Consider the following 26114-nt stretch of genomic DNA (forward strand, 5'->3'; position numbering starts at 1 on the left):
GACTGAGTGAGTGAGTGAGTGAGTGTCTGTCTGTCCCAGCGTTTCTCCTCGGTGGCTGGAGCAATTGACCTGAAATCGCATCACTATCAGCATATGAACACACCTGACATAACTGTGAAGCCCGTTTGTCACTTTCACAAATCGTATGCTGTATATTCGCATTTTTATGCTGTATCTATATCTATTTAGCCTACAGTACCTTTTGTGACCACACATGTTAAGGGAGGGGCGCTGTTGCTCATATCTTTGAACGGGTAAGGGCTATGTTGAAAAATGTTCATATTTTTTTTTTAAGTAAAAAAATAGTGGTAATAGCAGATCTACAAGCTCACAACGCGTCGCGATGTGAGCTTGTAGGTCGGCTATTTCCACTATCAATGTTCTTTTTTAAGTATAAAGTTGTCAAATATGTCAGTAATTTCTTTGTATATTTAGGTTATGTGTCATATCTACCATGTGAAACTTCAAAGCCTAAAAGCCAAATTGAACTTTACAAGTATGTAACTCTGACGGTATACAAATGAAACCAAATGGACCCTTACGGGTCCATTTTGTTTCATTTGTATACTGTCAGAGTTAAGTGGAGACCTTGACATTTTAAAGTTTGAGAACTACTGATTTAGACCAAAATGCAGGTTTAAATTGAATTCTGCAACGGATCTCTGTATTAACAATTAAACAGGATTTTTTACAAGGCTCCCTCAATTGTATCACGATATATACGATACCTCTGAAAAGGCATATCGTGGAGACATTGTATCGTCTCAGCGATAATTATCACCATATCACCCACCCCTAATGTCACAATCGTGACAGCCCTAGAAACACAGAGACGCATGTTCTTTTCTGCCCGACAGCAACGATACAGTGTTTTGATAGGTGAACGTTCCTTTGAAATCCCAATGCTGAAGCTGTAATCCAAGGAATGGTTGACAAGGAGAAAGAAGAGCCTTACAAAACTCTCCTCAGTCAACCTTGAGTGTGTGTGTGGTCCGTACGGCGGGTTTGTAATGGGCTAGAATCTGAAGCAGGATGAAGCAGTTGATGAGCAGGAACAGCAGACCGGCCAGCCAGATCAGCAGGAATGTGTTGTAGCCTTGGAACTCCAGCAGGTAGGCCGGCCCCAGCCACACACCCTGCGACCACAAGAAGACATCCGTCATTATGGGGATTTAAATTTAGGCCTAGAATTATTGAATGCTTTAACCAGTGGAAAAATAGCAGATATACAAGCTCACAGCGCGGCACCGAGTGCCGCGCTGCGAGCTTGTAGATCTGCTATTTTTTGAAAAAGTCGTGAAAATGTGTTCAAATCTTTGAATATATGTATTTTCAAAGCGAACGTTTGTAACTCAAATTTTGCTTCTGGGTGGTCCCTGGAACTAAATATTTTGAGCTGCGGGTCAGTGGCCAAATACATATCATTTTGGGGGTCCTTCACATGAAAAGGTTTGAGCACCACTGACATAGTAGTCTCTCAAGAACAGACTAACTGAGCTCCATTTAAAGGGGAAGACCACCCATTTTCAATATTGAACTATGTCATTAATATACCTTAGAGGAGTTGTGTGGAAATTAAAAAAAAAGTTCCGCCTATTCTGTGTTGCCTAGAACTGGAGGATTGATTTTGGGGTTTGTATTGCAAATTACAACTTGATGACATCACACATTGTACTTTACAATGCAAACCCCAAAATCAATCATCCAGTTCTAGGCAACACAGAAGAGGGGGAACTTTGTTTCTATTTCCACACAACTCCTCTAAGGTATATTAACTCATACAGTGCCATCCGGCCACAAGGGGTGCTAGAGTGCCAGAAATTTCTCCATTGACCTTCTTTATAGCTTTCGTCGACCCTCTCCCAACTGGCCTGTGTTTTCACTCCGGTCAATCCTATGGGTGTCCAGAGGAGGAAGCTAGCTGACACGTAGCCAAAATGCTAACCCATTGAGAAGCCCGATCTAAAGCTATTTCAGCCGCAAAAAACTTTCTCGTTGGGTCTGGGGACACAATCCGGAGAAAATCCTGTCTAAAGATGTGATTAATTATTGGAGTGGGCGGCGCGATTCGGCCGTTAGCACGAATACGGCCCGTGGATGGCCGAGTCTAAGTCCCGGCCAAGGATGGACGTCTAGACCGGGGCTTCGTTGAGGCCTCCGATAAAATAATTCATTTTATTAAATATCCCGGACTAGTTCGGGATAGGCACCCTGGAATACGTCGCGCCGCCTACAATGAACATTTTGGTGAACATTGGGGGGGGTCTAAACTTTATTTTAAACCATTTTCAATGGAATAAATCGTCGGAGCATCTAGCGTCTCTCGTTGGTGAGCGCTGGGCGAGCCGGGACCACCCACGTTGCTCCAAGCAGCTCGGGGTAAGTAAAATAGCAAATAAAAAATTGTTTTTGATCCCGAATATCCCGAACTAGTTCGGGATAGGCACTAAAAGGGTTAATGACATAGTTCAATATTGAAAATGGGTGGTCTTCCCCTTTAAGTGAAAAGGACCTTTTCTTTGACGATGGCTGGCCAGATTGCTGACATTTTCATAAAATCTTAGAAGGATTCAAAAGACACTTCGGCTCAAATCTAATTTTCATGATTTTTCAGATCTACAAGCTCGCAGATCTACAAGCTCGCAGCGCGGCACTCGGTGCCGCGATGTGAGCTTGTATATCTGCTATTTTTCAATAGTTAAAGCATAAAATAATGATACACAATAATGTGCACCCATTCTGAATGGGTTAAGCCTCACACAACACACCTGCCTTCAATTTAGTACTTTTTAGGGCTGTCCTCGACTCAGGATTTATGAAGTCGATTCGAGTCGCGGGGGTTAATCCGACGCGTCGACGAATCGTTTTATAGTCTACTTTGTATAAAAAAAAGAAAAAAAAAAGTGTTGCTTTAAACCACGTCAACATAATACAATAATACATTAAGAGATGAATTGAATACACAGTGTTTTCGGTGATATCGGTGCGCGAGCACAAATGTTATCTGCATAGCAGTGTACAACCATAGAGTTATAACACACCGTTAAAACAAATAAAACATCCCGCTGTTTCAACTCTGCCCCGTCTCTCTGCAGCGTGCAGTAGAGATGAGACATTCGCGAACGATTCCGCTCTCTTGAACGGCTCTTTTAAATGAACGATGGGATCCAGTCCGCAGTCGCGGGACACAGAGCACTGACAGAGTAATGAGTCAGTGTCGAGAACGGATTCATTTCAGAAACGGATCATAAAAAAGGGGAGGCACAGCTCCCGCTAGAGCCAGCAGTGTGGACATGTCATGGACGCAAACACAGCGAAACACAATCATTCATCATGGATTACAACACTGGAACAATTCAGAAGCACTTTAATTAGAAAATGTAACTTGTAGCCTACACTTGTGTATGTTAATTTGACTTAAGAAGATTGTTTACTTCGTGGACGTGCGTTTGTGCTGTGGCAGGAGGTTATTTAATATGGGATTTTGACAGCGTGCTTCCTCCTCTTCACGGAACACCGTCCCGACTCCCGGCTCCGAATGTTTTAACGAAGCGGCGGTTCTGAACCGTTCTGGCCGTTCTGTCTCACTTTCACCCCTACGCTGGTGCGAGACAATAAATAACTGTTCGCCAATTGCTACTTCTCATTGGAAGTACATGACACCAGTCCAGTAGTAGGCTAACTGGTGATATAAAAAATATATATATTTTCGCCTCGACTCAAACAATTGGCGTCGATTCGCGGGGCTTAAAACGACGCGTCGATTCGTCGATTTTTAGAGGACAGGCTTAGTACTTTTATGGTATACTTATTCAGTAATACGTATTCATATTATGTTAGCGGGGGAAAAGATTTGTTGGTTGGGTGGATGACACAGTTGTACTTCCTCGCACTACCATACACTTTGAAGGACGCGTAAGTCAACACAAATAACGTGTGATATTCTAATAACTTGCTCCAAGTACTGTGAGTGTGAATGGGCTCTCTTGCATTCAGTCTCAAGCTTGGAATAAATCATATTCTTGTATGGGAGTTCGTTAACATTCTGGGCATTAAAAAGGTGTCAATGTTGTTGTTTGTAGCATGAAAAACATCCGTTTCCCAACATGTATTTATCTTGATATAGTAAAACAGCGAGGTCATTCATGAGGCCTAAACATGCATTGAGCTTGTAGGTTGTTTTCATGACACCGTTGTACGACAAAGTATAGAATAGTGCTTAAAGGACGACTTTGTTTTTTTACAACAAGGGCTCATATTTTAGATTGTAATTAGAGAAAAGAAAAAGTGAGTGTTAAAACCCATTTAATGCCTCAGACATGAAAGGGTTAAAAATCCAAGCTGGATCCCTTTATACTTTTGCTATTTTAGTGAGAATCCAATGCCATCCTTGGCATCAAAAGTGTTTTTTGGAGAAAATGGACTATAAAGATGAGAAAGACCTTTGGCTTCCATGTTATGGGCACACTATTGTGTGCACGTGGATGCGCGATGATGATGAATCGGCGAGTCCACCCGTGCCAGCACTTTCCAACGGACGGTACGTAGCCCTTGCCAGCTTTACTGTATATAGAGTATATATCGCGCGTATACGCGGGATCGGCACTCTAGATACCTTTTAATATTTCACGAGTATTCGCGGGATCGGCTACAGATGGGTTAAAATGTTTTTATTTGCTTCCTTCTATTGTTTTATCGCGTTTACCGTGCTAAAATGTGGGGCATGCGTACGCATGGGGCATGCGTACAAGTGTCTAAATGTCTTTTTAGACACAATAAGCCAGCGGTTTCTTTGTTGCTATTTACAGTAACACTTCTAGCCCCCATAAGTCACGTCCAACCATGAAAGGTTGCGTTGTATCTTGGGAATTGGCTTATTCTGTGTAAAATTACATATTTAGCCACTTGTACGCATGCCCACAAACACTGAAATAAGAATCTCTAAAACAATAGAAAGAAGTAAATTAAATAATTTTAACACTTTTATAACTCTTTTATATTCTCCAAAATATGAACCCTTGTTGTAAAAAACTAAAGTTGTCTTTTAACCCATTAAAGGAGTAATTCACCCCCAAAATGACTTTCTCTATTGATTACTCATGCCATGGAGACTTGAGTTCAATGATATTTTTTTGTATTTGTCTTATTCCTAAGACAAAAAAATAATACATTATAATAGTACATTTACCCCCCATTGATTCCGGATGTGCACCCAAATGCATGGCCCTGGATGGGACACAAGCTTAGAGTCAGAATCAATGGGGGTAACATTTACCTGACCCTTGACCCTAAATCTAACCCCATTGATTATGACCCAAAAGCATTTGGGTCCCCATCCAGAATCAATGGGGGTAAATTTACTATAATACATTTATTGTCTTAGGAATGTGACAAATACAAAAATAATATTATCATTTTGGGGGTGAACTACTCCTTTAAAACCAGAAACCGGCATCTGTGTTGTTTTAGATTTCTGCATTGGCTGTTCAAAAACAGCAGATATACAAGCTCACAGCATGTCAGTTAGTGCCGCGCTTGCAAGCTTGCACGTCTGCTAATGCGGATCATTGTGGAAAAATCTCGAAAGTGTGAGAACTACTGGTTTAGAACAATGGTTCTCAACCTGTGTTATTATTATTATTATTATTTTTTTTTTTGGGGGGGGGTCCCCAGATGATTAACTTAATGTGCAACATTGTTTTCTCTCTCAACAGTAAACAAACCAACATAAAGTTGCCTCTAAAATGACAAATTAAACATTGGCCAAATTAGTCAAAAATTGTGAAAATAGCCTATCTACATGCTCACAACGTAGATCTGCTATTTTCACAATATAACCGTGTTATACAAAAAGTAATGCCTCAACTCTTAGTGCTCATCAGGGTGGGGGGGGGGGGGGGGTCCCCAGTTCAAATATGATTATTTTGAGGGTCGCGGCCTGAAAAGGTTGAGAACCACTGGTTTAGAAGACGTTCGTAGAATCGGCCTGCAAATTTAAGTGATCAAGGATAAGGGCAACTCATGGTCAGTATGATGAGACTCATTACCTGGCCGGCGAACCACAGAAGCAACAGTCCAACTCCTTGCTTTGGAGACAGACTGAGCCGAGGGATCAGGAGAGGAAGCAGGCACAGGTACCACAGGAAGTACTAGGACGACACACGTCGGAGCAAAACGTCAATATAAGAAGCTACAGCATTCTAGCATAATTCGTCACTGTCTGGCCAAAACATCTTTAACTCCATTTTTGAGGTTTTAGATTTTTTTGGCATAAATCAGGGCTATTGAACACCCTTTACATCTGAGTGTTGGTTAAAATAATATTGAACCAATGGACAGTAGTAAAAAGTGCTTGGGACAAAACCTCCTAACTCCACACTTTCTGCCAAACCAGCTAACTCCACCCGATTGGCCCTCTCTTTTTTTGTTTCATAAATATGTGCTATTGAACACCCTTTACGTCTGTGTGTTGGTTAAAATAATATTGAACCAATGAAAAGCAGTAAAAAGCCCTTTCCAGAAAATAAACATTTTGGAGTTAGGTTTCGGCCCGACAGCAGAGATATTCTACTTTCATTCCAGACAAGGTCGCTCAGCAATGCTCACTTGTTGACTACCGGCGGTATATTCAACAAGTTCATTCTACACAAAGTCGCCCCCCAAAATTCATTGAAATAATCGTGATACTGATTTGATGTCAGATTATCAGACTTCCCACACCCACACTTTCTGACATGAACAACAAAGCCATCCCGTGTTTAGCACTCACAATAGCAAATTACACTGAATCCTCCACTACATTGTCACTTCAGCTCAGAGTCTGGACAAAGATATAGAACAAAAAAAGTTGGTTTTAGTAGGTTTTGTCCCTTCAGCCATTGCAGCACTAAACAAACTGCCTCGCTGATATGAAGGTTCTGTGTACCAGGGACGTGCTGGCCATTGGGAAAAGCGGGACAACTCCCGAACGGCCGGTTCATTCCCGGCCGGTCCAGGCCGGCCATTAGGAAAAAAATAAAAATAAAATGTCGGCCTTCGTTCCATTTTGGGGCTGGGCGGCCAACAAAGTAAATCGTCACTGTCAGGCAGAAACCTTGTATCTCCAAGTTTCAAATTTGTACATTTTTTTCGCAAAGCAAAGCCCTGCTTCATCATACAAGGCCGTTGCACGAAAGTAGTGAAAACAGCAGATCTACAAGCACACAACGCCTCGCACTGCGAGGCGTTGTGTGCTTGTAGATCAGCTGTTTTCACTAGTTTAAATAATTTTTTAAATGATAAATACAAAACAAACGGTTTTGGATATACAAGGTTTCCACCCGACAACAACGAAATATAACTCATGTAATTGGCCCACTGGCTTGTCACTTGTCATGATCTGAAATGGCAAATCTTTGAGTAGCAGCAGCGCTATAGAGAGAGATCTCTCTCTATAGCGCACAACGAGGGCCTCTCCAACTCTTTTTCCCGGGCTGAATCAGGGGCCCTGTTGGGACTTGTCTTGGTGTTGTGTTGTTCTGTCCTATGTTTTGGAACAGACTGTGAAGATGAATATCCTGAGGCAGTGGTGGGGGAAAAAATACCAATACTGGAATATAGAAATGCTCTATTACAAGTAAAAGTCTGGAATTCAAAATGTACTTAAGTAAAAGTACAAAAATATTGGCATCAAAATATGCTTAAAGTACCAAAATTTCAAAAAATCATGATGTGTTGTGTGAGCTTGTAGATCGGCTATTTTCAAATAGCCTATGTATAACATAGGGCTAAAGTGATTCATATATGTTGTATGAATATAATCATTTATACTGTATCTTCAAAGTAACTAGTAACTAAAGTTTTCAAATAATTGTAGTGGAGTAAAGTAAAAGTACAATATTTGGATCCAAGATGTAGTGGAGTAAAGTAAAAAAAAGTATTGGAAATACTCAAGTAAATATTACAAACACATTGTACTTTAAGTACAGTACTTAAGTAAATGTAATAAGTTACACCACTGCCCCGACAATAAAGACAATTGTCATTATCGCGCAGCCCTGATTGTCATTTTGACCTTGAAGTTGGGATGTCAGCCACATGCACACATAGACATCAAAGGGGGCTTGAGCCCCTGACCTTTGATCCGTCTGTAAAAAAGTGCCCTCTCCAGACCATGAATGCAAGTACTGAAAATAGCCGACCTCCAAGCTCACCGCGTTGAGCTATTTTCAATATTTTCACCAAAAGGCCCTTTTAGATATTTCAGCCCCCTGCCTCTCTAACATTCTCCACAAGTCCCTGTGGGACGCAACGTGGGCCGTTACCTGCGAGGTGCAGACTTTGTTGAAGGAGACGAACATGGCGGTGTGCAGGAAGCAGCAGAGGGCCAGGTCAGTGTGGTACGCCCAGGACACCAGCAGCACCAGAGCCAGCTGGGGCACGAACGCTGCCAGACCCAGCCACACACTCCACCCACTGTCTGAACACAGGACACACATAGGGCATTCACCAAATATTCCAATATTCAAATATCAAAGTCACTATTCAACGTTGTTCACCGAAGTCGAATATTCGCTTTTTTTTGTGATTTTTTATTGTTTTCTCTTTAAAAAATATATAGTTTATAACGCTTAGCTAGATAGGAAGTCATAAGAATGAGTTGTCAATGCCCCTGGTGGATGAATTTGTTAATGCTCTATACCAGGGGTTCTCAAACCTTTTTAGGCCGCGACCCACAAAATAAACATATTTGAACTGGGGACCTGTATTACATTTAAAGGGACTCGGTTCCGCAGATAAATATTGTGAAAATAGCCGATCTACATGCTCACAACGCCTCGCAACTCTTGCTTACTTAATATTTGACAGGTCGCGGACTTGGTCAGTCCTGTCGAATATTCGACTTTACGGCACAACAAAAATAGAAATCCTGAAATTTCAGTGTCAATGTCAGTATTGTTTGGATATGACACGTAGAAGTACGTAGTTCAACTACAGATGGGTTCACACCTGCACTGGGTGCAGAGTGTTGTTCTGACGTCTCATTACTTCGAGGTTGCGTTCGTATGACTCGAAGGCCGGATTTACGCTGCAGTCAAATCCAGCCCAAATCCGATTTGGGCAGGATTTGAATCAGATTTGAATCTGATCTTTGAATCCGATCTTTTGGCCCGACTTTTCACACTGCATTTGCAAATGACCAGATCTAATCTGTGCGTTCTGACTGATTTTAACAGTGTCAGCCCAAAGCTGCCCTGCGTCTACATAACTGCTTTGGTTACCGTGGTGACGACGTGTCATGACGTTACGTCACAACGTTGACACTAGTTGATTACGTTTAGGAAATGTGACATAACAGACAGGGCGACAACAACAAAAACAAACACACGTTACAATATTGTTTTTCTCTCTTCTTTTCTTTACTCTTGTGTTTCGCTCTTCTCTCTGGTTTTATCTATTTAGCTCACGTGTTTTCTCTCTCCTCTCTTGTTTTTCTCATGTGCTCGGCGCTGTAATATGTGCTGTATTCAAATAGTAAATACTCGCGCTCTGTAATGACATCATTACAGTGGCGCTCCACGCTCGGGTCGCGCAGCAAGTGACGTTTGGACAGTTTGATGTGACTTGCATGTGACTTGCATGTGACTTGCGTATAACTCAATGGGGTGGATGTGGTTGCTGCTTTCAGACCGAGACAGATGTCCTCAGATCCAAACCACCTCTGGATGTGGTTTTTCAAAATCGGATTTCATGTGACCTGCATGTGACCTGTCTGGATTTAGACTATTTAAAAAAAATCGGATTCCGCTTTTGATGTGACTCAGATCTGATTCAGGCTAGATTTCAGTGGCAGTGTAAAGCCGGCCTAAGCCTATCTCAAACCCTAACCGCACGCGTAGCCACGTGGTCGGAGTAATGAGACGCCGGACTTTCATAATCCTCCGACCTGCAGTGAGGTAAATAGAGCATACTTTTTTGTCTCAGGGCACCCCATAACTATTTGTTTTAATCCGAGGCACCCCTACATTATAATTTTCACTCCCATTACCTTATATTTATAGCATATCGTTGTTGTCAGGTGGAAACCTTGTATGTCCAAAACCTTTCGTTTTGTATTCATCATCTATAAAATGTACTCAACTAGTTGAAAACAGCAGATCTACAAGCACACAACGCCTCGCGATGTGTGCTTGTAGATCAGCTGTTTTCACTAGTTTTGTGCAATGGTCTTGTATGATGAAGCAGGGCTTTGCTTTACCAAAATTTGAAAATTGGAGATACGAGGTTTCTGCCGGACAGTGACGGTATTTTAGTGATTATGTTGCGAGGAAAACATTGAGATAATAGCCATTTTGGTTAGAACTGACTGAAAATAATTTTGTACTTCAAGTTTAAAATTATACTAAATATTAACTCTCCTACTGCCAGATTATTTATTTATTTATTGGGTCTGGTGCCATCAAAAAGCGGCTTACCTTTGCGACGTTATAGCAGATAGACAGACATTTATTTATTTTTTTATTTTTTTATTTTTTTATTGTGCAATAGTGCACTTTGGTCTGCCAGGCAGCAGAGGGCGGCGTCATGCGAGAATGAATGTGAATTTGCCTGTTATGTGTTGAAGAAGAAGAAGACCAGTCACTGGCCACAGAGCCTTACAGCCAGAGGAAATTAACAAGGAAGTGAATTGTTCTCCGTTGATCTAACGCATAATGGATTTTTTACACCATCACCGCGGAAAATGTGTTTACAGTAGACGGCCGCGCGACCCCTCATCAGCTTACAGTCATCAGACGAACGAACCGAACGAGCGCCGTATTGGCATCGAGGTTCTGTAAAAAATGGGGCGAACGTTAACGTTCAAAGCGTGGGGAGAGTTAAGTGTCCAAATAAATTCCAAATATTATCAAATTTTCTCGCGGCACCCCTGGACTGCCCCAGAGTGCCCCGGCCGTCACCCACTTTGAAAACCCCTGAAATAGAGCATGTAGAAACTACAGATGGGTACACACCTGCAGTGAGGTAGAGCATGTAGAAACTACAGTTGGGTACACACCTGCAGTGAGGTAAATAGAGCATGTAGAAACTACAGATGGGTACACACCTGCAGTGAGGTAAATAGAGCATGTAGAAACTACAGTTGGGTACACACCTGCAGTGAGGTAAATAGAGCATGTAGAAACTACAGTTGGGTACACACCTGTAGTGAGGTAAATAGAGCATGTAGAAACTACAGTTGGGTACACACCTGCAGTGAGGTAAATAGAGCATGTAGAAACTACAGTTGGGTACACACCTGCAGTGAGGAAGAGCATGTAGAAGTATGGGGAGAAGTTGTGTCTGGTGTCCCGTCTTGTCAGGTGGTAGAGGTAGGTCTCATTGAGGAACTCCCAACCATAGCTGCACAACAGAAATGAAACAGATGAAGCAGGGACGCCCACAACCTTTTCATAGATTCCATATAGTTTCATCGTTTTGACAGCACAATCATCAGTGTATTTTGGATTCATGTCATTTTGTGTTTTCAAATATTTAACCACTTTGCCGGAAATAGCCGATCTACAAGCTCACAACGCGAACGCCTCGCAGAGTGAGGCGTTGTGAGCTTGTAGATCTGCTATTTTTGGCTACAGTTCTCAGAATATGGATGCTAGACTTCAGGCAGTTAATATAAAAAATATTCTATCACACGAAGATTTTGAGGACCCCCTGTAGTAACTCTGAGGACCCCCTAGGGGTCCCGGACCCCCTGTTGAAGACCCTTGGAGTAAGTTCTTTGACACCCTCCTCTTCCGGCTTCCCCTTCCGGCTTCCTTCCCCCGAGAATTGTGTTTGTACAGATGCTCAGTCAAACCAGATGCACCATGGCGGACTCGAACCCCTATAAGTATATGCTATATCAGTGGATCTCAACCTTTTTCATGTCAAGGACCCACAAAATTTGGCCGCCGACCCCCATCTCAAAATACTTTGTTCCAAGGGACCTCCAGAAGCAATGATTTGAGTAAAAAAAAAAAATGCTTTTACAAATATAACTACATATATATATTCAACGATTAGCACAAATTTTCATAAGATTTTTCAAAAACAGCAGATCTATGTGTCGCGCTATGAGCTTATATAGTAGATCTTAACTCATTGAGTGCCAATCCCGAACTAGTTCGGCTTTATTATCGTATCGCAGAGTGCCGATCCCGAACTAGTTCAGCTTTAAAAAAAAAAAAAAAAAATAATGTTTTTTTTTTTTTTCTTTTTAATTTTAAAAAAAAAAATTTTTTTTTGGACCCCATCAAATCTGGTGAACATGATTTCAATCGCGATTTTGCATGTTCCACCCCCATACAACCCCATCTAACATACAGGGCAGCCATTTTTGTTTACATAACATGTAAAACATAATGGCTATTATCTCAAGAATGCCTGAACGGATTTCCAATCGGATTTTTTTGTTTGAAAGCTGTGAACAAACTGCACAAATCCACTCCAATGCAATCCAGGATTGCATTGGATTTTTTAGAGCTCATTCTTCTCTGTTTTTTTCCCATGCATGAGGTGTGCAAGGTTTAATCGTGGCTAAATTGCAGAAAATAGATCTTCTAAAATGCTTGGTAGCCAATAGCTAACTTCAAGCTAACTTCATCCTCTTCCTGTACATGCACAAAGGAAAGTGTTCAGCCATGTCATGGCTGCAGGGCTTGTGCATATACCAGCACTGTCTAAGTAGAATTCTCTGGTCATTGGGGCCCTCTAGTGGTGAAAAAGGGGGCACTCAAAGAGTTAAGCCCAAGTATATAAAATAATGGTTAAAGTGGTTAGTCTGGTTGTGGCTAGGGGTGGGTGATATGGAAAAATACAATATCATGATATTTTCCCAAGCTGTATCACGATACACGATTTTATCACGATTCTTTTTCACATCGTTTTTTATGGTTATTTTTCAAGTTACTTGACAAAAACTAGACTCTCTGGGTTCCTTTTGGGAGGTCTAAATTGAACTTTACAATTATGTAACTCTGACAGTATACAAATGAAACCAAATGGACCCGTAAGTTTCATTTGTATACTGTCAGAGTTAACTCATTGAATGCCCTTTTCAAGATGGCCGCCAAGTACCAGGATGCCACGTTCCTAAATTTCTAGTGCACGGATCAATTTTTAGTGCACGGATCGTGCACGCCCATGCACCATATATGCACCATATGTGTAGTACTTTTTAACAGCTTTCAAACAAAAAAATCCGCTTGGAAATCCGTTCAGGCATTCATGAGATAGAAGCCTTCAAAGTCAGACAAAACAAACACTGCCACCTTCCTAAATTTCTAGTGCACGGATCAATTTTTAGTGCACGGATCGTGCACGCCCATGCCTAGATCATGCACCATATGTGTAGTACTTTTTAACAGCTTTCAAACAAAAAAATCCGCTTGGAAATCCGTTCAGGCATTCATGAGATACAAGCCTTCAAAGTCAGACAAAACAGCCATTTTTGACATTTTGAAAGATGTGTTTGTTATGGGGCTAAACATGCAATTTCGCAATTGCGATCATGCCTTATACATTTGAGGCATTTTTAGAAATTTTTTTATAAAAAAAAATTTTGAAAAAAAAAAAAAGTTTTTTTTTTTTTTTTTTTTTTCAAAATGGCTTCCAACTCGGGAAACTCGGGCTGTGGCAGCCTGGGAGTACTGTAATAACTCGTGAAACTCGTGCCTTGGCAGTCAATGAGTTAAGTGGAGACCTTGACATTTTAAAGTTTGAGAACTACGGATTGAGACCAAAATGCAGGTTTAAACTGAATTCTGCAATGAATCTCTGTATTAACGATTAAACAGGATTTTTCCTCAAGGCTCCCTCAATTGTATCACGATATATACGATACCTAAAAGGCATATATCGTGGAGACATACAACGATATTTATCACCATATCGCCCAACCCTAGTTGTGGCTCTGGCTCTGGTTCTCACATGTGGTAGAAGAGTCCTGTCAAGCCGCAGAACGTTCCTCCCGATACGGCGGCGAACAGGAACAGCTCTCGGTTGAGGAAGCTTCCGACAAAGCGCAGCGCTCTCCTCCACCTCGCCTGCGTCCTCTCCTCCTCCAGGCTGAGCGGAGGAGGCGATCGCAGGGCCAGGGCGATGGGCAGGGCGTACGTAACGGGGTAAATCTTCATGTGCACAGAGAGCCCGTAGAGTAGAGCTGCAAACGTCAGCCGCCGGCCTAGAAAGGAGCACGGTACATTTCGTTGTTGTCGGGTTGGAAACCTTGTATGTCCAAAACAGTTCCTTTTTTATTATTTTTTAAAAAACAATTTCAAATGATGAAAATAACCGACAAGCACACAAGCGAGGCGTTGTGTGCTTGTAGATCTGCTATTTTCACTAGTTGTGTGCGACGGTTGATGAAGCAGGGCTTTACTTTACGAAAAAAACATACAAATTTGAAACTTGGAGATACGAGGTTTCTACCTCGCAAATGACGATTCACATCTGCTAAAGAGCTGTATCAGTTAATGTTCTCTGGATAATATAACCTTCATTTCACCAGGAAGTCACATTGAGATATATTTTTTACTGAAGAGACCTGGCCAAGACAAGGCCGTATAACATAATAGATGAAAAACATCAATAACTAGAAGCAGTGCTCTTCCGAGCACAGGTCTCCACCAGGTCAGGCATGTAATGTGTTTTACATAAGTCGGCCTCCTGATGGCGCTATAAAAGGCTGATGTAAAAAATGCAGGGAAAAGGTTTTACCTTGGCCTCTAAGGAGTGCGCATACAAAGTTTGACACTAATCGGTGGAGTTATAGGTGAAAACATGAATCGGCCTGTTATAGCGCCACCATGAGGCTGATTTGATTTTTCTTAAGTGGCATTTATTCCTCTGCCTATTGGGAATGTGCATGCACAATTTCACCAAAATCGCACACTGCGTTCAGGATTTCAGGCATTTTATTCAAAACTGACCAATCCTGCAAACTTTGAAAGCCAGTTTTAGCCAATCAGGATGGAATATGGAAAATCTGACACATCCATGTCGATCACATGACTGTAGAGATACTGTCTACTGATTTACGTGTTTTTTGGACAAAATCTGTAGGAGTACTGGCAAAAGTTAGTTTTGCAAAAGTCGGCCTCCTGGTGGCGCTAGAACAGGCCCATGTGAAATATTTGGGGCAGAGGTTCTGAATTGGTGTCGAGGGAGTGTGTGTGCACAGTTTGGCAGCGACCGGGCCAACGGTGCCGGAGATTAGCTGGTAACGGACAAACGGACGGACGGACGGACGCACGGACGGACGCACGCACGGACGGACGGACGGACGGACGGACGGACGGACGGACGAAGCGGAAAACATACTCTCCCTCAGCCTTCGGCTGGTGGAGACAACAACAGTTATTAAGTACACCACAGGTCCTAATCTGTGTTGTGACTGGAGCTCATATTTTTGCACGGATACTGGTTAGGTGGGCACCAGGGACATCTGGGCACCTCGATGTAAAATTGTCTATTTTGTCCAAAATGTAAAAAAATTAAATGTTTGAAAAATAGTTTTAAGTAAAAGAAAGTATACGTGTTATGAACATGCACGGTAAAACATATATTTATTGGTAATAAATAAGGTCTAATATCTCTACAATTTCTACAAATTCCTCCAAAACCTGTATATCTGTCATCTTGGGGCATAAACAATAAGTAAGGATAAATTAATGTTTAAACATGTAATGATCATGAAGGCCTATACTTTCTTTCTTTTCCTTGAGATCATTTCTATATATATATATATATATATATATATATATATTTCAGGGGAGCGTTCTTTAGGTTAGATTATACTTTATTGACAAGAATGGCAGCAGCAACATAGCATATAAACATCAGCAAGATATGAAGGCAGCAGCACGATACATAAAGGCAGCAGCATACACTAGGCATACTAACGGCAGCAGGAGAGCGACAAATGCATGACATGTATACTGTGATACTATACTAAGGCCGCAGCATACCAACAGCCTAAGAATAAGAACAGGCATCTATGGCAACTTAGGCAGGAGCATAACTTGGCGATGGATTCTGTATTCGGGTCATTTCCTGCAGGCCCACGATCACACGTGTACCATGTACGGCGAAGTACATGTATGGCTGTGTACGTCGTGGGCTTAACATATCTCTGCAGGCAATTACCCGAGACCCCCCGCGGGGTCTAACACAGAACCTACGGTGGAGCTGGGGTGGTGGCGGGGCAGTAGCTTGCGCAACAATACCTTACCTACAGGCAGGTCTACCTATATATTGTATAGGGGGCGGGACGCGCAGGTCCCGACCACGTGAGCGCACGCAACCTCCAGAACACTCCCCCGAACTCGCTTCGTCATTACACTCCTTCGCATCATTTCAGGGGAGCGTTCTTTAGGTTAGATTATACTTTATTGACAAGAATGGCAGCAGCAACATAGCATATAAACATCAGCAAGATATGAAGGCAGCAGCACGATACATAAAGGCAGCAGCATACACTAGGCATACTAACGGCAGCAGGAGAGCGACAAATGCATGACATGTATACTGTGATACTATACTAAGGCCGCAGCATACCAACAGCCTAAGAATAAGAACAGGCATCTATGGCAACTTAGGCAGGAGCATAACTTGGCGATGGATTCTGTATTCGGGTCATTTCCTGCAGGCCCACGATCACACGTGTACCATGTACGGCGAAGTACATGTATGGCTGTGTACGTCGTGGGCTTAACATATCTCTGCAGGCAATTACCCGAGACCCCCCAAAACAACAACCCCCAACACAAGCAAAAGCTAAGAATCCACTGCCAATGCCAACCAACGGTGAAGGTTGCTCTGCTGTAAACAGCGACTAGTGCTGAGCATAACTACACTAACTGCCTAACCTTAATACTCTAGAGCGATACCAAATGAATATGCAGTAATACTGGAATTAATGAATACTAACAGCGTGCAAAGACCAACCAACGGTGAGGAAGGTGGCGCCGCTGTACTTTTAGCGCTTACTGTGAGCAGGAGGCACTGAACTATATAACTACCTAACACAATACTCTGGAAAGGCCAAGCTCAGTTATTAAAGTAAAGGCGGCGGGACAGCTCAGAACATCCTACCTAAAGGGACACCCCAGCAACCACCTTGCTTTGCAGAGAAAATGGAGTGCGGCAGAGCAATGCGACTATTCATAAAACGTATACTAGAATGGACAGCAAATGAAATACGCTGTAGTACTGACATTTATTAATATTAGCAGCTTGCCAAAGGCCAACCCACGGCGAAGAAGGTAGCACTGCTGCAGTTTAGCGATTACTGCGGTGGGCAGGAGGCAACTAAAGTGTAGATACGCCGACCAACACTAGAACTCGAGCGCTATGCTATACTAGAATGGGCAAACGCGATAGAAATACACAGTAGTACTGAAGTGTATTAATATTAGCAACAGCCAACCAACAATGAAGGTAGGTGTCATTTTAGCGATGCTATACTGAGCAGGAGCAACTGCGTATAACACTGGTTTATACTGTTAAACTTACCCATCTAACCTAAAAGACACCTTGGCTTGCATATTAAAATGCATGTGAAGCGCAGCAGAGAGGCAGCCATTAACCTAAAAAGACACCCCAGCAAACACCTTGCTTTGCATATTAGGCATGTGAAGCGCAGCGGCAAATAAACACACAAACATATCGGGTACACGCCGAAGCAGAACGGCATAATGTAACCTTATGAAACCTGAGCTAGTAGCACAGCCGCTCAGTCCCGAGTTGCATGGCTTGATGCTCATTGGTAGCTGGGCGTGCCGGATTTCAGATTGCCGAGTCTTTTGCCGATGCCCGGCGGCTAGAGGATTTCCTGGTTGATGACAGCACCCGGAGCGCTGCTGTTGTCACTGCCCCGGTCCAGCGAGAGAGCTATGCGGGTGGACGGGTAGCCGGGTGGGGGGCGGCGTGCAGGTGGGCAGCTGGTTGGGCAGGCCGCAGCTCTCTCGGTTTTATGCCGTACCAGGCTCGTGTCATGGGTGCCGGGGGCAGACATCAGGCGGATGTTTCAGCATGGAAATAAAGGACGGAAAAGTGAATTAGTTCTGCTCCAGAGTCTGCTGATGCGTAATATAAGAAACTCAACAAAACCACATCTTGACTTTTAGGTCAAGCAATGCAAGAGCGGCCAAGCCAATATACCAACCAAGCTAATGTGCTGCTATTTACTAAGGCTACCTATTGTTTCCAAGCTTAAAGCGGCTGAAACCCCAACAGCACCGAACAAGCAAATGCGCTGCTATTTACCTGCTAGAGTCTGGCTCCGCAGTGCTTCTAGGATAGCTGTTGCTGGTGAGAGGAATGGAGTTCCCGCCACTGGTGCTGGAACTGCAGTTCCCAGGTTCCTTTGCGGCATGATGGCGGCGTCGGCGTGTTGCGCCTCCGGAAGACGAGCCTGCGCCCCATGAGCTTCTAGCACGACACGGCGGGCTGGCGGGTGGGCTCGCGGGCAGGCGGGTGGGCTCACGGGCAGCGGGCTGGCGGGTGGGCTCGCGGGCAGGCGGCAGGCTAGCGGGCAGCAGGCAGGCGGCGGGTGGGCTGGCAGGCGTGACGACCGCCTTGCTTGGGATGGCCGATGCTGTAGAAGCAAAGCCCTCTGCAGTGCTAATCGACTCCTGACTGGCCTCATGGTATTCTACAGCCGTGGACGAAGCTATAAAGATAACATGTTAATAGACAACGCAGCCGCTGCAGCACGACGCTGCAATGGCAAACATGCTGTAGCGACAGCCATGCATCAGCTCCAGCCCGAATCTGAAAACCTGTTAGCAGGCATGTGGCAGCCGAAGCAAGAAGCTATGAAGAAAAACGCACTGTTAGCGGAACCTGTAGGAGCTTAGCCAGAAGCTGTAGGAGATTAGCCAGAAGCTGCAATGATCAAAATGCTGCTGTAGTAGCGGGCCTGCCACAGCTCCGGCATGGATCTGCAGTGATAAAGATTATGTTAGCTGCTGCAGTAGCAGCTATGCAGCCACTCCAGCACGAGCTGAAAATATAGAAATGTTAGCAGCAGACATGTAGCAGCCGCAGCAAGAAGCTATAAAGTAAAACATGATTAGTGGAACATGTAGCCGCTTTAGCATAAAGCTGCCCTGATAACCTGATGCCGAAGCCGTGGGCCTGCAGCCGCTCCGGCCTTGAGCTGAAATAATAAACAGAATGTTAGCAACAATCATGTATTAGCTTTAGCATGAGCTGTAAGAAAACATAAAGTGTGCTATGTGACCCAATACTATAACCTTAGTTTGAAACGACATTTAAATTAAATCACTTTTACTTCTGATACACTGGTAGCAGCTTTAACATGAAGCAGTAACGATTGCAGCGGACCAGAAGTGCTTTAGCCAGGAGCTGTAATGATACAAATAATGTTAGTATCAGACACGTGGCACTGAGCATGAACTGCACAGATAACATGATGTCAGCATCCTACAAGCAGAAGCGTCAGTTGTAATTATTAGCAGCCATAACAGCAGCATTAGCAGCTTGAGTAGAGCTAGCCTCCGCCGAAACCACGGAGACATGACGGTATCCGACTGCGGCAGCAGCAACAATTGGCGTATTTATTTAGCATTTAATATAGCAGCACAACTGACAACTTAGAACTTATCAACTTTAACTAATAGCCTGCGATGCGAAGAAAAAAAGCTGATGAGCTGCAGCTGATGGATGCTGAAAACTGAAGAGAATGGTTAGCTTTAGAGTAGACTACGTTTCCCTGCATGCACTAGCGACTCAACTGGTGACGTCAGGTCAGACAGGCACGACTTGCGTTAGCGGAAGCAAAACATTGATCGCACGTAAACTATGGCACCTATGAGCTAGCGGGTTCCTCCTCCCAGGAGCCCACGGCACGCAGACAGACATCCTTTATAGCTTCTCAAACGAGCGGCCATAGAGTTATAATAGCGAGCGGCGATTAATGTTTTAATCATTCATCCCGCGAGGGCCAGACAGTGCAAAACATACACATAACCCAAGGAGAGGCAGAAGCAATATAGGCCCCAGATACTAACTAGATTAAGCACGCTGCGACGAAGCCTGAATCGAAAGCTTTCCTCCTGGCCCGACGTGTAGTTCATACGACTATTACTTCTAGCACAACGCCGAGGCTTGGCATGATAGAGAACTACATTCCCCACACGCAGCGCTTAGTATGTGCTACCGTAAACCTCCTCCGTGAAGACGTAAAGCTCTGCTAGGTAGATTCATAGAGTTATAATATGCCGCTTACTGACACGCGCAACCTATATATTAATTTATTCCTCCTGACATGAGACATTACTGTTAATAGAGGAACGTTTTCACACGGGGCCATACTTGTGCCTAGAACATGGCTAGCAAGCTGTTTTACCAGCTAACAGCTATCCTTACAGAAGTTAGAAGCTAGCCGGCTAACAACAAGCAAAGCTAGCCCTTGGCTGACTGAAGAAAGGAACGCTGCTCAACAGTAGCAGATACGGCTAGCTCCGTCGACGACACACCACTGTTCCCGATAAGCACAACCAACTGAGTTTACCTTTATAGCGAACGGTCGCAAGCAAGCCAAGCACAATGAAGTTATTTTAGCATTAGCCAGTAGCCACAACTACTTCCATCTTGATCTGTAGTATGCAAAAATCGCTGGAATGGGCAACATTACCTTGATGAAACAGTAGTTAGAAGTAGACCTCAGCCGTGTTTACTACAAACAACAAACCCAACAGTTATGCCATAAGCCTTGCCTTGATCACAGCAGCTAAAAATGCGCTTTAGCAATAGTGAGCAGCCGAAACAAGAAGAGCAATGGCCTACAAAGGCACAATTAAGTTAGCTAAGCAACAACAGCACAAACACACTAAATTAGCCTAGCCACGACAACAACTGCCGCAAGGATCAGCAGCACTGCACTGCAGAAATCAGCTGGGAATTAGCAACATTAGCGGAGACCCACACACTTGTTGAAGCAGTAGGTCTACTAGAACACAGCAGTGTCTACCCAAATCCACAATCCCAAAGTTTTTCCCATACAACCTTGCCTTGAATCCCTTGATCCTAGCGTAGACAGCGGCTAAAGACGCGAAAGACATGATCCAAGCAGAAGTCAGCAGCACAAACAACCAGTAGCCCCTCGAGACAGCCATGCGTAGCAGCAGCAGTAGCTTGCGCAACAATACCTTACCTACAGGCAGGTCTACCTATATATTGTATAGGGGGCGGGACGCGCAGGTCCCGACCACGTGAGCGCACGCAACCTCCAGAACACTCCCCCGAACTCGCTTCGTCATTACACTCCTTCGCATCATATATATATATATATATATTTTTTTTTTTTATTTTTTTTTTTTACATTTTGGACAAAATAGCACATTTTATGTAGAGGTGCCCAGATGTCACTAGTGCCCACTTGACCTGTTACCTTTTGCAAGCCTACACAAAACAGGCATCCAGGCAGCCAGATGTCAATGCATAACACAAACACACCCTTTGTACCATGTGAAAGAAAAGCACCTACCTTCCATACAGAGTAGTGTACCCAGCACCAGGGCAGAAAGCACGGACTCTGCGTTGCCTCGGCTGGACACTCCCATGGGCAGGGGGTTTAAGAGCCACAGAGAACAGATGCCACACGCCCTCTGATCAAATAAAAACACACAAAACTTGATCCGAAGTGCATTTCGTTCAAGTACTGTAAGTTAAACGCAGTTAAACTGCGGGGAACCCCCACTACAGATCCCAGACTGTGAAAATGCTAATAATAATTTGGGTGAAGTGAAGAATATCAGATCGATTGGTCAACCCTCTAAGGACAAAAACAGATGTGGACAGACTGACAAGAATTTTGTTCATGTAATAGTCGGATAATGCAGTGATTCTCCAAGGGGCCTTTTCCACCAAAAGAACCTTGGTTCAAGAACCAGTGCCGTTCAACTGTCTTGGAACCTTTGTTCGTTTTTGCGAACCGGCAGTGAACCGGTTTGGCTCCCTAACCCTAACCAACTTTTACGGTTCGGAATCAGAACCAACTCTGTTCTCGGTGGAAAAGCTCACCTCTGGTTCATCCCATAGGCGGGAGAAAGAACCCAAACCGGTTCTTTGCCGGTCGAAAAGCGCCCCAAGTGGGGTCCGGGGTTCCAGGGAGTCCCCACCTAATGATAATTAGGAACCAAATGGACCCTTACAAGTCTGTAACTCATGCAATGTACAAATGGAACCAAATGGAGCCTAGCGGGTCTAGCTGTAACTCAGAGATTATACAAAATAAATACAACCAAATGGACCCTTACAGGTCTGTAAAGGTCGTTGCACACTGCTGCGTTTTTTTGGCCGAATATAGGAGAGAATTTCAGAGCATGTAAATAAAGAAGTCAACCTCACGTTGTGTCAGTCACGTTTGCACACTGCCGCCCGTTTCGTATTTATTTTCGGACCACTGGGTCCCTTGCTCTCTCTATCTCTCTCTCTCTCCTTGCCCTGAAAAACGCAGTGTGTTCAAATGGAACCTTACGGGTCCATTTGGTTCCAACTGAACACTCTCAGAGTTATCAGGGTCCGTGGCCCTAACGCATACCAAACTGGGGGGGTCCTGAGAAGAACCACTGGGATAATGAAGTGACCCCAAAAACAGACCTGGGAGTCCACTCCTCGCAGGCGCAGCAGGAGGAAGATGAGCAGGCCTGACAGGACGTCGCAGAGGACGAAGAGGATCTTGCCGAACACGGGGCTGAGGTAGATGTTGGGGGTTAACAGCCAGGCCAGCAGAGGGGTGTAGCGGTACGTCGACCTGTTGTAGGGCGACTGGCCCTGAGCAGCACACAACACAACACAGCAGTAATAGAACATTTCAGATGATATTCAGACTCAAGAGGTGGAAAATGTCTAGGTATTTTCATTGTGTAAAATACCATACAGTTATTGACAATGATTTAGTGCAGACTGCATTTTTTTCCAATTTGTATTTAGGTTATGTTTTTACAAAAGTGTTAACATAGTTAGTGCCTTGTCATATGGGCAACAGTGAAAACGAAGAAAAAGGGGGGGGGGGGAATTGCTATGAGATAAAGAGCAACCCTAAAATTAGCATTTATATGTGTATAACTATGTGTATTTGATGCAATTTCTTAGCTAAGAGGTAAAAATTGTTCCCTTTTGCGGTTTTGCCAAATAAAATATTATTAATTGGCCAGTTGGCCACCTATGGGGCTTTTAAGCCGTGACATCATTTTGTAGGCAGAGGAGAACTCTGCCCCCAGAGCATTTTCTGTCCCTCGCTATTTCAACCGATCCGAGACAAAAATAACGACTTCAACAACAAAGAGAAGAAAAATGTGTAAATTGTAAAAATAGTAAAAAGATTCACGGAAACTGGGGGCAGAAATTCTCCTCTGCCTACAAAATGATGTCATACTTAACAGCCCCATAGTGGAAAACAAAACCATATTTTGTTTCCAACATAAGCAGGAGCCACATTTCTTTTTAATCTAATACCACACAAGCACAAGGTATTAGTTAGTTAACGATGGTCTTATTTTGTAGTCCGGAAGTAAGCTGACTTGGCGCCGAAGAACTTGAACCGGACCGGACTTGAACAACACAGCTTTGACAAGGAAGTGGAGCACAGTAGTCACACTCATAGCATACATTGTCACCGTAGACATTATAACACAAACAATACTCACACGTACATAAGGTTACTCGCCCCATACTGTGTCACGAATAATCATACACAACTTTAACGTGTTGTTACCTCAGTGATGAACCTGGCAGCGTCAGTGAACACATGGTAGTCAATGTCCGTGTATTTCACAGCCATGCTCCTGTCCTGATAGTCTCCATAGAACACCAGAGCCAGCCTCACAGCCAGCGACGCCGTGAAAACAACACGTTTATCCATCAGTCTCTCCATCATCACGGCGAGGGTTTTAATGCCTGTCACCGATGTGATGTTACGTTAGGCGTTTTAGCCTGTATTCCATAGTCTATTAGTCAGAAAGAACTAGCTAGCTAGTAGAGCTGGTTCAGTGTTACCAGATGGGAAATGTTGAATTATCGTACCGGAGGCTCAGAATTATCGTATTTGACATGAAACTATCGTACACGGCCAAAAAAGAGAAATCCCTCACGTAAAAACGTAATTTCACCAAAAAATGCGTCTTTAGTGTAAGAAACGACCTCGTTTTAGACTCCTGCGTGACAAAAACGCATCAGATATGCTGTGTGGAGGCAGGCAACTTCTTGGAGCTTACACAAATAAAAGCCTGAAACTGGTCTGGAAAGATGCAACTAGGGTTAATTACCAACCGTCCCGTAAAATACGGGATCGTCCCTTTTTTGGAAACTAAAAGACGTGTCCCGTATTGAACTGAAACGGGACGCTCTTTGTCCCGTATTTTAAGGTTGGGGGATAAATATGAATGACGGGATGATTTAATTGAGAAATGACAGCGATTCTGCCTGTCAGAGAGCTAAGAGCTTCCACTTCCACTCTGCTCTCCTCTGAGACGACAAGTGCTGCATCCCATTGCTGTGAGAGGCGCTGCGCTGGTTGTAAGCAGCTGATTGGCTTATTAACACAGTGTTGCTAAGACACAGTCTCCGCCCCCTACACACTCCCTTCCCAAGCATGGGCTGTAGGTTCATGCAACCAGTGTTTTTAATGTCTCCAAGTACTGATCTAGGGTCAGATTGACTGATTTCCTGGCTTATTTTGAGAAGCCAAACCAGATCCCAGATCAGCAGCCAGGGAAAATAGTGAATTCACGCTCTTTTTGATGATATGCCGAAATTATCGTACATTTGGGCATTTTTGGAATTATTGATCGTACATCGTACAGAGGGTCAAATTATCGTACAAATACGATAATTATCGTACGTCTGGCAACACTGAGCTGGTTGTTGTTGTTGTTGCTGCTGCTACAGCGGTCCAGCAGTGCCACCTCGTGGTGATGTGGCGCTACAGCGGACACAGGTTGAAACCATGCTGCTACCGTAATGACGGTACTACCCAGCGTCTACCGTAATTCCACTCTAGGAGGGCACCTTTATGTCATGCAGCATGCCATTACTTAAAGCAGTGGTTTTCAACCTGTGGGTCGGGGGTCCCCAAATTAATTTGAGGGGTCCCCAGATGATTGACGTTGTTTTCTCACTCAACAGTAAACAAAACCAACATAACGGCTATCTGCACATTTCAAAAGTGACAATTTAAGGACTTTTCAGACCTTCAGCAAAACATTACAAGTAGGCCTACTGTTGTTTACAGAATGTCTTGCGCCAGGACGTTGGTTGTGAACTTGTGACATGTTGTGAGTTTGTATCTATTTTCCAAAAGTATTGAAGAAATGTGAAGAGTTTGGAATATGTTTTGAAGCATTTTAAAAACACAGATCTTGTAGCTTATAGGGGTCCCCTGGCACAATATATTTTCTGATGGGGGTCTGCGGCCGGGCATATTAATGTGGGTTGGTTTAAATTGAAAGAATCAAATGTTATGACTGTCCTGACTACAAGATGAGTGATGACTGTTAGTAGGAAAAATAGGAACAGAAAATTTTTAGCTAGTACCAGGTCTTACTCTAAAGGAGTAGTTCACCTCCAAAATGACTTTTTTTTCCTATTGATTACTCATGCCATAGAGACTTGAGTTCAATCATATTTTTAGTTTTTTTGTTGCATTCCTAAGACAATAATTTGATTACATCAAATTGACCCCCATTGATTCCGGATGGGGACCCGAATCCATTTGGGTCCCCATCCGGAATCAATGGGGGTAAATTTACTATAATCATTCTTTTTGTCTAAGGAATCATCACGACGAGGGTTTTAATGCCTGTCACCGATGTGATGTTACGTTAGGCGTTTTAGCCTGTATTCCATAGTGTATTTCCAAAAAAAAAAAACTTAGGCCTACTTACCCCCATCTGAAAAGATTTTGTGCGAGGGACCCCGTTTCAAATATAGCCAATTCAAAATAATTCAGGATTCATTTTTTGAATTGCAGATCTACAAGCTCACAATGTGTGTGAGCTATTTTCAAGAACTGATTTCTTTGGCAATATTAATTAATTACCTTGTTACACATCCAAAAGCAGTTCCTAGTT

General features: G+C 43.5%; 1 protein-coding gene across 1 annotated transcript; it reads right to left on the reverse strand.

The window, feature by feature from the left end:
• Positions 1 to 646: 646 nt before the first annotated feature.
• On the reverse strand, positions 647 to 24027 carry LOC308307070 (GPI mannosyltransferase 1-like). Its single transcript, XM_080752185.1, has 8 exons — positions 23762 to 24027; positions 22645 to 22818; positions 21530 to 21650; positions 13945 to 14197; positions 11276 to 11379; positions 8304 to 8458; positions 6048 to 6149; positions 647 to 1136 (listed from the first exon to the last, which is right to left on the reverse strand). The coding sequence occupies exons 1-8, from the start codon at positions 23921 to 23923 to the stop codon at positions 966 to 968; spliced, it is 1242 nt and encodes a 413-aa protein (XP_080608311.1). The 5' UTR covers positions 23924 to 24027; the 3' UTR covers positions 647 to 965.
• Between the last annotated feature and the right edge of the window lie 2087 nt (positions 24028 to 26114).

The sequence above is a fragment of the Nannobrachium achirus genome, assembly GCF_963921795.1.
Source record: "Nannobrachium achirus genome assembly, chromosome: 21".
Lineage (NCBI taxonomy): Eukaryota > Metazoa > Chordata > Actinopteri > Myctophiformes > Myctophidae > Nannobrachium > Nannobrachium achirus.

What these genes read in the sequence shown, in the direction of transcription:
- LOC308307070 (XM_080752185.1), bottom strand. Translation starts at nt 23,923, where the DNA reads ATGATGGAGAGACTGATGGATAAACGTGTTGTTTTCACGGCGTCGCTG. An exon ending in TGCGAGGAGTGGACTCCCAG is followed by an intron (nt 21,651 to 22,644) that starts GTCTGTTTTTGG and finishes TTATTTGATCAG; the next exon opens with AGGGCGTGTGGCATCTGTTC. An exon ending in ACAAAGTCTGCACCTCGCAG is followed by an intron (nt 6,150 to 8,303) that starts GTAACGGCCCAC and finishes GTGTCGTCCTAG; the next exon opens with TACTTCCTGTGGTACCTGTG.